At 39.4% G+C, this 12,146-nt stretch overlaps 1 protein-coding gene across 3 annotated transcripts in view; it reads right to left on the reverse strand.

Annotated features, from left to right (window-relative positions):
• The window catches only part of pxylp1 (2-phosphoxylose phosphatase 1), a 221,033-nt gene that overhangs the window by 29,634 nt on the left and 179,253 nt on the right, over positions 1 to 12,146 (reverse strand). For all 3 annotated transcript variants that reach the window (XM_072255501.1, XM_072255499.1, XM_072255498.1), the window contains one exon: positions 6,950 to 7,076. In XM_072255501.1, coding sequence (XP_072111602.1) covers positions 6,950 to 7,076 — 127 coding nt within the window. The remainder of the gene's footprint in view (positions 1 to 6,949; positions 7,077 to 12,146) is intronic.

The following is a 12,146-nucleotide window of genomic DNA, read 5'->3' on the forward strand; positions in this document are numbered from 1 at the left end:
TCACTTGGATTAAATGAAAACTTGAAACGCTGAGCAGGTTACACAACATACATAAAGATAGAAACCTTTAACATTTCAGGTCAACTAATGTTAATTCTACAGTACTCCCCCAAGAGAACACTCCTAAGTATTTCACTTCTTTTGTTTTCATTCCAGATTTCCAGCATCCTCATCATTTTGGGTTTGCCATCCAAATCAGGTTTAATTGCACCGGTGTATGTTGTGAAATATGTTATTTTATAGCAGTACATTGCAATATATAATAAAAAACTACAAATTATAATTTTATATATATATACACATACATTAAATTTAAAAAGTAGTACAAAAAGAGAGCAAAAAAGATAGCGTACATGGATTCATTGTCCATTCAGAAATCTGACGGCAATGGAGAAGAAGCTGTTCCTAAAACATTGTTGTTGCATACTTAGTACATTAACAAGCACAAACCCAGTCTCAGAAGCAGTATGTAAGACAAAGAGCTTGACAGATTGAGGGCTCCTCAAACAAGGAGGTTCAATGTTTCACTCCTGGACAAGCAATCCTGGCAAAGAACTACAGAGGTGATCAAAAGTGGGTACTCGGAAAGATTACGGACAAAACTGGACAACTCTCCTTCACAGTGGAGATTGTGTCTGATATCATCCGGAGACGACACGTCGATCAGTTGAGGAGAGCAGTGGCAATTGTTAGAGTGTTAGAAAAGAAAGTGGCTAGAGCTGTCAGAGCCACTTCCTGCAGTCCTAGAGTCAGCTCCTAGAATCACCAGGGAGGACGGCCCAGAACCTAAGATTGTTTCACAGCCACAGGTCTCACCTGAGAAGCATATTGATCCCCCTTGTCAGGAAAGACATCATCCCACAAGAGTAAGAAATCCTCCACAGTGATTACATCCTTGGGCCTGAATGGGACAATTTAAAATTACTATGCTGTGGATATCTGTATAGTAGTATATAGTATTTAGTGTACATAAGTTTCAGATGCATTCTATATTGAGTTAGAGTTTATAGCTAAGCAGGGAGGAGTGTTGGTCATGCCTCAACACGTGATACACGGGCACCTTGGCTTAGAAGTAAAAAACCTAAGTTAGACTCGCCTTCCCGGCTCTCTGTTTTCCTTTCAATTAATTGTATGTTTTGGCGTTACAAATCCTAACAGTTGAGTGTGTGTCTTCAGGCTCCTGTAGCTCCTTGATGGCAGTAATGAGAGGAGGGCATATCCTAGATGATGGGGGTTCTTAATGATGGATGTCTCCTTTTTGAGGGATTGACTTTTGAAGACATCCTCGATGCTGGGAAGGCTAGTGCCCATGAAGGAGCTGGCTGAGTTTGTAACTTTCTGCAGCTTTTTCCGATCCTGGTTGTTTGCTTGGCAGCATTTTGTTTTAAATTTGCTTGTAGGGAAGAAGGGTTGACAGCAGGGAACAACTGAAATGCTGAGTCCACATCCATCGCCATTTATGCCAAGTGTTCCGACTTCCACCATTCCCTCACCGTTGGTAAACTCCCAGGATTTTCAAAATCGTCTGTTGCTTGCAGCATCTGAGAGATAGTTCGTCGTAAAAAGAACACGCATGCCTTGAATGTGGATTACACTTTGGTCGAGTGGTTGAATCAGTGATGTTGTGTTAAGCGGCAGGAAACGCACTGTTATGTTAGGATGAATGCTGTCCAAATGTTTAGGATGGGCTGGCGCATTGTCAAGCAAGAAAAGAACTTTAAAGGCAAAATTCTGCTCCTGGCAGTAGCGTCCCACAGCTGTGTTACCTTCAGCTGATGCCACGCTGTTTATAATTTTCAACTTTTTTTCAAGTGTTAAAGCGGTTCTCTGCCGCTTGGCTGACGGCCCAAGACATGACATCGGATGCTTAGGAGGCATAGTGAAATATTTCAAGCACAAAATCACTGCACCGTAGGTAAAACCAACAAAAGTTTAAGATCGCGCATCCACACCTTGCCAAAACCAATGCGAGAGTGGCGGGAGAGAGATTGTGAGGCACGCGCACCTGACTTGTATTGGCAAGAAAGCGGTGCTTTTCATCCCAACAGTGAGACTGTGAAGCATGTGCACGTGACTTGTATTGGCGGGAAGGCAGTGCTCCTCACATAACTGTGAATTTTGGACGCATATAATGAGACATTGGTAGAAATAGGTTCCTCGCATAACTGTGAATCCGCATAGTCTGAAGACGCATATAACGAGGATAGGGTGTACCTGTACTCAGCTGGAAGCCCAAGAAGATTTATGGGTCCTATATGCCAGGAAAACACTAGATCCTTTTCCAATCATAAAAGGTGTTCATCTCCTCTGGGATTGAAGCATGACAGCCATTAATATTAAGTTTTGCCTTGTAGGAAATAATGGCCTGAAAACCCTGCCAGAGCTAACATGCATCCAATTTTGTCTCTAGCTTCATTCAGAATCATTTATTCACTCTTAAAATCTGGATTTCTAGCATAGTTCTGGATCATCTGTCCTGAATGCCACAAGTCTCGCCCTGACCGGACGATGAATTTCTTAGTTCATCCACGCCATTGGTTTGGGTATGCCCAGTAAGTTCTCGAAGGCACACACTCATCCACTCATATCTTCATAAAGTTGGTGACAAGTAAGGTGTAGTCATTCAGATTCAAAGAGGAAACCCTGAATATTGCTCAGTCCACCAACTCAAAGCAGTCCCTTGACCATACCTGCTTGGTCCTCACCACTGGTACTGCGTCTTTAGTCTCTGCCCACATGCCAGGAGTAGGAGTACAGCCAGGTGATTGGACTTTCCAAAGTGCAGACGTGGAATGACAAGGCAAGTGTTCTTGATGGTGGTATAACAGTGGTCAAGTGTTTTGGCTCCTCTTGTTCCATGAGCGATATGTAGGTGATAGTTGTTCAGATATTTCTTCAAGATGGCCTGGTTGCAATCCCCCAGAATGATAGGAAAGACATGAAGGCGTAGAGTTCCGTGCCTGCTGATTAAGGTGCACAGCTCCTCCAGTGCTGGCCTGATGTTGACCTGAGGTGAAATGTACACCACTACCAGAATGGTGGTCGAAAACTGCCTAAATGGATGCATTTTACTGCTAGGTGTTCCAGCTTGGGTGAGCAAGACTGAGAAGGAACCGACACACCTGCGCACCACCATGAGTTAAACATTAAGCATACTTCCCCACTGCATTTAAAAAAACTTGACTGACGAATTTACGATGAATGGTGAAGCCATCATTCTGTAGTGCTGCATTCAAAATGGCGGAGGCATTTCGTGAAGCAGTCCCTGATATCCCTCTGGTACTACAATCTCCTCTGAGGTCTTCAATTTTATTTTTCCAGGACTGTATATTTTCCAGTTGGATAGTCGGAAGTGGGGATCTAAGGCCTCTGCATTTCCATCGTACCTGTAGCCCAGCATGTCTTTCACATTTCCATTTTCTTTAAGAGGAACTGCACTCATGACCTGAGTCTGCTGTCCAGCATCTGCCAATTTTGAAGATCGATAATTTTTTAAATGTCTTAAAACAATGTTGCTTACTCAAGAACCCATGGCTGTGACTGTGAATTTCAGCTGTAGTAGTCTTAAATTGGAATATTTGATAATTCCCATGAAGCTGCGCTCAAAGACTCACCCATTATTGCACCATTTTAATGTATCTGATACATCCAGATAAGCAAGCACAAAAAATACATTGAAGATTAGTGGAATAGGGTTAAATGAACCTTTGTTCACTGGAGTTTGAATTTATAAAGAGAGATTGTCAAATTTGTTCAGTCAGTTAACCTAAGTATGCACTCAGACAAGAACAAATGTTATTGTTAGCATATATGAACCAAGTACTGCAGTGAAATATCCCTTAATTGAAAATATTTTATGGGCAAATTAAACATTATAATAATTAATTCTGCATAAACCCATCCTTAAGTTTCTTGTTCAAGGGATAATTGACTTATTTGTGTATCACAAGTAATATTTCATCTGACATCCTTGCTAATTGGTACTTTGCATTGCTAGTTTCATAAGGTTTCTTATGGGTGAGGATCTGAACTGTTAACCTGAACTTCAGAAGGTAAAAAAAATTTTTTTAAAGTTTGTTTAATGTACATTGGCTGCTGAAGCACTGACTTCTGTCTGAGCAGTGGATACAAGATTTGGCAAAAATCCTGTCCAAGACAAGTGGAGGTGTTGGAATTTCCATCAAATTTTATGTAGGTAGTTGTCATTTTAGGATATTGTGCAGTCTGTGTAAAGTGTGAGAAAGAAGATTGTCCTTGCCATTGGAAACAAAAGTGGAAAAAAAGAGAAGACTTTAAAATTAACTGACTACACTTCAACTTTCAGATCCTTTTATGAAAGAGAAGTACATACCTAAGAAATAATTAGAAATCCTGGAAAATGCTTTGAATACTGCAAATTGTGCAAAATAGTAAACACATTAATTTTACACACTTGCAATTCTCAGGGAAAGGAAGGAGCTCCATTATTGGCATGCAGTGAATAATGATTCTTTTCCAGTGTTATGCATCAATTGAGGAACTCACCATTCATTTCAAATGGAAACTAGTATGATAGGGAATGCAAATCTCTGTAACTAAAGGCTTGTAAACAAACGATGACTTAATTGTAGTGCTGTATCATTCCAATTGATGGAAATGGTGCATTGCCCTCCAAAGGGATTCTGTGTTCTGAGTTTATAGGGGAAACAAGCAATTAAAAACCAGACTGATAGATTTTGCAACGAATACCTCAAGGAACATGAAGGAAATGGAAGAGAGTAGAATACCCAATCAGAGATGCAGGAAGGATTAGGGGAGAGAGGAAGACAAAGATGGGGAGGGAGGGGGAGAGCAGAGGGAAATAAAATGGAACAGTAAAAAATCTTTTAATTTAAAAGTAATTCTTCAGCATCAGTAATCTTTGGACTACAAATATAAAGTAACCTCAGTTATTTATTCCAATTTCAAACATTATCTCAATTGCATAATTTTAATGAGCATTTACTGCTGATTTAATGTAACATAATTGAACTGCCTTTTAGTCTTCAACGTATCAATTAACCATGCCTGATGTCCTAGCCCATGGAATCCAGAATACAGTGGTAAATTTGATCCAAAACTAGCTGAGCAACAGAAGGCAAAAAGTAGTACTGTATAATAAGCAACTAAGGAGTGCAGTTTGCAGATGTGACAACAGTAATTCCTGGAGCTGACAAAAAAATAGAGGAAAGCTTTTGACTGGAGGGGCAGGAGGAATAACACTGGAGCGGTCAATCGGGTAGGACAATTTCAAATGGAATTTAATGCAAAAAATGAAGTGTCCAACAAAGCAAGGGTTCATACAATGAACTGGGGGACACAAAGGTGTGAGGCATCAGACAAGGAGACCATAAGATATATAGTACAATGCAGCAGGTACCTTTACATGCAGTTCATCATGACAAAAAGACTGAAAAGCTCCCTGCTTCTATGCTGGATATCAAAGAGCTGAAGAAATCCTACTGAACAAAATAAAATTAAAGAACACTTGAAAAGAGGGAGCTTGAAGTGATGTCAGAGAGGACAAATCAATAAGGTGGTTAATAAGGGATATGGAATACTTTCCTGATATAGCCAAGTAATAGAATATAAAACACTAGTTAGGTCACAGCTTGGGTATGGCATACAGATCTGTCTGTCAGTATACAGGACAGACTCAACTACACTGGAGTCAGTGTGGAGAAAATATAGAAAATAGATGATGTTACCTGGTTTAAAATTTTTAGCTAAGATAAAAGATTCAAGACTTGTTTTCTTTGCAGCAAAGGAAACCGAGAAGAGACATTACTGAGATCTGTAAAATTTATGAAGAACCTAAACAAAATTAGAAGGAGGGACTCATTTCTTTCAGCAAAAGGGTCAACAATCTGGGGTCAAATAGTAAAAGAAATTAGTAGGAGGTCTTGCCCCAGAGGATAGTAGGGGTCAGAACTCCTTGCCTGAAAGAGTTCAAGAGGCAGAAACCCTCATTACATTTAAAAGGTTTCTAGAATGTGTACTGGAAGAGCCATGGACAGTGCTGAAAGATGCCATTAAGCTGGAAACCTCTTTCTCAGCATTGCTGGTGATAGGTTTTGTTGTCATAACCAGCAAAACTTGATTCTTATTTCAAAGTTGAAACTTTGATGTGTGTTGCTTGAATTTCCAGCATCTGCAGAATTCCTCATGTTTGATTCTTATTTCCCAGTTTTCCACAATTTGCCATTAGCTGCTTGTCCTGTTTCATCTCCAAGACCTAAATCAGCCAGTATTCTTCATATCACTGAATTAGAAACAGTTTTCAGGGCATTGTTATATTCTCCAGTCTAAAAGAAGATAGACAACATCGCATTCTTCCTTTTCCAGATCTCCAAAGACTGGCCACCCCATCTTTTTTACATTGTTTATTGGCCAATTTCTCACATTTTAATTTCTCGAATTTTCATTATCCATTCATTCCATGGTTCATGTGTTGATCTTGCTTCATCCTTAGGATCAAGGTGATGGCTAAGGTGATGGACATATACACTTATTGTAGGTGCCAGTTTGACTGGTATATTTTTGGCAACATCAGTGGTAGTTATCATGGTCACTTAATATTTAATATCAACAGCTTCCCATGACACTACATCTCACTGCTACGTGCTGATCACAGCAGCTGTATGTAAGGCCACAGTTAGCAATAAAGCTGAAGGAAAAGCAGAGACAGAAAGTACCTAAAATGGTAAAAAAAAAGGAAGTTTGATATATTCTGTAGTCCCCAACAGGGAACCTAATGCCACTCCACACTTTGTCATGCAGCATCAATCAAGAATTTGTACTAAGCATTATGTAGAATACACAGATAAATTAAGTTCATATATTTTAATAGTTGGTTCTGAACACACATCCCTCCCTCACCATCATCAATTCAATCCAATATTAAATGAAAATAGTCTGTAAATAAACTTACCTGCCGGGGATCAATGTACAGTCAATGGCAGGTGCTTTCGTTTTTGGAATAGCATACAGAGGATATCTGTCACCATGGCGAATCATCACATGAACTGACATCAATTTGTAGTCTGGAGGTGCATGGCCTGAGGATGTAGAAACAAGTCAAAGATTAATACTTGGTATTTCCAATAGATCAAAAGTATTTATTTTAGAGAAACTACACTCAGTGGTCTCTTTATTAGGTATACCTGGTCGTTAATGAAAATATCTAATCAGACAATTAGGCAGCAACCTAATGAACACAGATGTGGTCAGGAGGTTCAGTTGTTGTTCAGACCAAACATCAGAAAGGGGAAGAAATAAGATTTAAGTGACTTCGACCGTGGTATGATTATTGGTGCCATACAGGGTAGATTGAATAACTCCGAAACTACTGACCTCCTGCAATTTTCAAGTACAATAGTCTCCAGAGTTTTCAGAGAATGGTGCGAGAAACAAAAAAATATCCGGTGAGTGGCAGTTCTGAGAGCAAAAATGCCTTGTTAATGAGAGAGGTCAGGAGTATGGACAGACTGGTTCAAGTATACAGGAAGGCAATATAGGCAATAGTAACTCAAATAACCACATGTTACAACAGTGGAGTGCAAAAGAGCATCTCTGAATGCACATGTCGAAACTTGAAGTAGATGGGCTACAGCTGCAGAAGATCATGCACATACAATCAGTGGCTACTTTATTAGTTACAGGAGGTACTTAATGAAGTGGCCATTGAGTATATAGTCAATTATTTGGTAAAGATATAAGACTTTAAAACAGAACTCACTGTAGGATGATTCAATTATGATTTAGCAGACCAGCCAACACTATCACCAACCACTGTTACATCGAGCCATTGAAACAGCAAACATCCAATTCTGGAAGGATGTAATTTGCTCACCTAGTTGAAGTATGAGAAGAGGTATTTATTAGCAATCTTGAAAATAAAATTTATTCAAAGGTTTACCCAGGCACAGGCCAGGCATCTTCTCTGGAACTTTGGAAGTTCCACTCCTTTCCATTAGCCAAACTCTGCTTTTCTCACTTCAAGCAGAACTTCACTCAGGAAGCCAACGTAAATCACAGTGAGATTATTTGAAGTTTCTCCTCTGACGTGTAAGAGTATATATAGCCATGCTGGTCTGAAATACTGTCAGGAGGCATTAGGAAGCTGTGGAGTGCGAGATAAGTCAAGCACCCAACAATGGGAGGTCCCAGCAAAACAGAGTGTCTTTGAATCTTTGCATTTTTTTTCACCATTAATCTGTTAATGTAGATGGTGAAGCTCAAACACTGGTTTACATAAGTATATTACTTCTGCTTGTCCAGGTTAGAAGATCAGTTTAAGAATTCTTTAAAGGCAGGTTTTATGCACCTTAGTACTTCCAGATGGTCAGAAATTCTTGAAACCACTAGAAAATACTAATAGTTGAGTAAATCACTTCTCATTCCTGGGATCATTTTTCCAAATTTCTTCTGAACCTTCTACAAAGCCAACACGTCCTTTCTTAGATATGGGCCCCAAACTGCCTACAATATTCCAAATGCAGTCTCACTAATGCCTTAAAAATCCCCACCGACATATCCTTGTTTTTCTATTCTAGTCCCCTCGAAATGAATGCTAATATTACATTAGACTTCCTTACTACTGACTCAACCCGCCAGTTAATCTTTAGAGAATTCTGCGCTGGGGTTCCCAGGACCATTTGCACCTCTGATTTCTGAATTTGCTCCCCATTTAGAAAATATTCTACACCTTTATTCCTTTTATCAAAGTGCATGATTATACACTTCCCTATACCATATTCTATCTTCCACTTCTTTGCCAATTCTCCAAATGTGTATTTCAGCTGTATTTGCTAGGGGATGTTTTTGCATCTGCTGCTCAACAGCAGATGCAAAAACATCTTCTAGCAACTACGTCTGGAACTCGGCTTATCAAATCAAAACTAACATTCAGAAAGCAAGTTGTAAGCTAGCCTTTAGTAAACACTTACAGACTTCTCACTACAAGTGTTATAAAGGTGTTGCACAGATCAAAACCTTTGCATCAAAAGTTCAATGGAAATTTCAAGATTAAGGTCAAGTTGCCTCAAAAATGTAAAGTAACCCTTCTTCCACAGTTTAAAAAAATCCAACAGTGAATAGTCGCCAAACACACTAACACTAATTGTTTTTTTAATTATATATGTGGCTTTCTCATTTTTTTAAATAAAGGATTCTTTATTTTTCTTTTTCATAGTAATACACCTAACCATACCCATACAAGTCAGGAGTGTGATGCCATACTCTTCTCTTGCCTGGTTAAGTGCAGTTTCAACAACATGCCAGAGTCTTGTCACCATATAGGACATAGTAGCCTACTTGTTAGGCACCATACCTGCAGTCATTCACTCACTCCATCATTGATTCACAGTCTTGCCCTTTTGTGTGATCTACAGGTTGCACTGCAGCAAGTCACCAAGACTCCTTAGACAGCACCTTCCACACCCATGACCTCTACCAGCAAGAAGGAGAAGGACATCAAAAGCAAGGGAACCCCACCTCTAGAAAGCTGCTCCTAAGCCACTCATCATTCTGATTTCAAAATATATCACTGTTCCTTCAGTGTTGCTCGGTCAAAATTCTGGACTTCTCTCTCTGAGCAACGCACACAAAATGGTGGAAGAACTCGATAGGTCAGGCAGCATCTATGGAATGGAATCAAAATTCAACATTTCAAGCAGAGACTGGAAAGGAAGGAGGAAAATGTCCCAATAAAAAGGTGGGAGAGGAGGAGGAGGAGGAGGACAAGCTAGGTGAAGAAGGTGGGGTTTGGGACAAAGTAAGAAGCTGAGAATTGGAGAAGACAAAGGGCTGGAGAAGGAGGAATCTGGGGATATTGACACCTCAAGGACTGCAGCAGCTCAAGAGGTAGATCGCCATCACCTTCTCAATGACAACTAGGGCTAAGTAATTAACTGTTGGCTCAGGCTGCATCCATTCACGTCCTTTGAATGAATATATTAAAAGACATATTATAATTGCACATCATTCCCAAATCAACTGTACTGTAATGTAATTTTCTCAATACTGAATTTAAATATAACCCACATATTTATTGAAAGACAGTTGTACTTTGTAATTTTCTGAATATCGAGTTAAATATAATCCATGTTTATTGAAAAACTGCAGTATATATTAGACATTCAACTACAGTATATTTCATTAAATGGTATTTCACTTTATTATCTGAACATTTGCTCTTAATTTCTGATAGTTTCACTTTGAACACAAGTATGGAAATGTAGATTCTCTAATATTTTGTGCACAAGCTAGCTCAAACCATGATTTTATTCATAACAGGCAAATACTTGAAAAGTATATGTAGTTGGAATAATCTATGCCTGAGTAACCCAGGACCAAAGGTGAAATACATTAAGGAATAACAAAGAGCATGACTTGAGTGGTTATGTATTCTAAGCACCAGATGGAATGCAATGCATGTGACATTAACATGGAGAAACAGAATGCTATTTTAAAAGAAATAGACCAGAGATGTTTATGTTATGAGCATGGCTGGGCAGCATGAGACCATGACTAGAATAAGCAATGGTTCAGAATTAGTTTTAACCTACAGGTGCTGATATACACTCAGACATCGTGCAAGAAACAGAGTTCCTAACAGAGCAATGCCAGTAATCCTGCAAACAAAGACTCACAGAAAGCTTTGCCAAATACAGCTCAAAGAGTGACGTAACATTTTGTCTCTGGATCTACGTACCTGCCACTTGTGTCTAAGTGAATTAATGTTTAAATCATTTAATCATGCTGGTTTACCAGAAATAAAGATGACAGTGCTTAATTGCACTGCCAAATAGAATACTCTTTCATCATGAAAAGGAGGGTCTCAAATTTCATCTCTTCTTCATACTGAGTCTGTTGATCTTAGCTAAATACCCAGGGATATACAGACTTTATCATCAGAGCATCTAGGTACAAGAGTACACTTCTAACTATCCTTATATGAATTTGAAACAAGTAGGACCGTCAAGGTGGACAACACATGCTAAGCCATGTCTGACTAACCACATAACAGAAAGGTACTCACAATCTAAGAACCTAGATAAAGGCAGGTCAATTTGCTTAGTGGTAGGATGACTACCAATGAGTCTAAGATTAATTCTAATCAGGAAGCCGAGAAGATAAAAGCAAAAAAGAGTGAAAAAGGTACACCATGCCAAAATAACAAACAATTATTCATTGACGCAGAATCAGAAATTTATTATCGCTCACATACTCTATTTCATGAAAATTGTTGTTTTGTGAGACAAAAATTATTATAAATTACAATAAATAAATAAATATTGCAAAAGATGAATAATGAGGCACTGCTCATGGGTTCATGGACCATTCAGAAATCTGATGGCAAAGAGGAAGAATCTAAAATACAGGCAGTATGTGTGCTTCTGCAGGACCTCCTCTCTAATGGTAGTAATAAGAAGCTGGCATGTCCCAGATGGTGAGGGTCATTAATGATGGCCACTGCCTTCTTGAGGCACCATCCCTTGGACATGTCCTCAATTATGGGGAGGGTTGTACCCATAACTAAGCTGGCCCAGTCTATAACCCTCTGCAGCCTCTTATGATCCTACACTTTGGAACCTGCATACCAGGTAGCATTGCCACCAGTTACAATGCTCACCCACTGTACATCTGCAGGAATTCACAAGTCTACGGTGGCATAACAAATCTCCAAAAAAACATCCTAATGAAATAGTGTCTTTGTGACTGCATCAATGTTTTGCACCCAGTATTTTGTAGGTCATCTGAGATGCTGATTCCCAGGAAATCAAAGCTGCTCACCCTTTCCATCACTGACCCTTCAATGAGGATTTATGTGTCTTCTCCCAATTTCCCTTTCCTGAGTGCCACAATAAATTTCTTGGTCTTGCCGATGTTGAGTGTGAGGTTGTTGTGTGACACCACTCAATCAGCTGATCTATCTCACTCATGTATACCTCCTCACTGTCATCTGAGATTTTGCCAACAATAGCAAACTTAAAGATGGTATTTGAGCTGTGCCTAACCATATGAGCTCCACAGAGAGTGTAGAGCAATGGGCTAAGCACACATTCTTGAGATGTGCCTGCATTGATGATCAGCAAGGAGATGTTATTACTGATCCATACTATTTA

This window comes from Mobula birostris, chromosome 4 (assembly GCF_030028105.1).
Source record: "Mobula birostris isolate sMobBir1 chromosome 4, sMobBir1.hap1, whole genome shotgun sequence".
In the NCBI taxonomy this organism is placed as follows: domain Eukaryota; kingdom Metazoa; phylum Chordata; class Chondrichthyes; order Myliobatiformes; family Myliobatidae; genus Mobula; species Mobula birostris.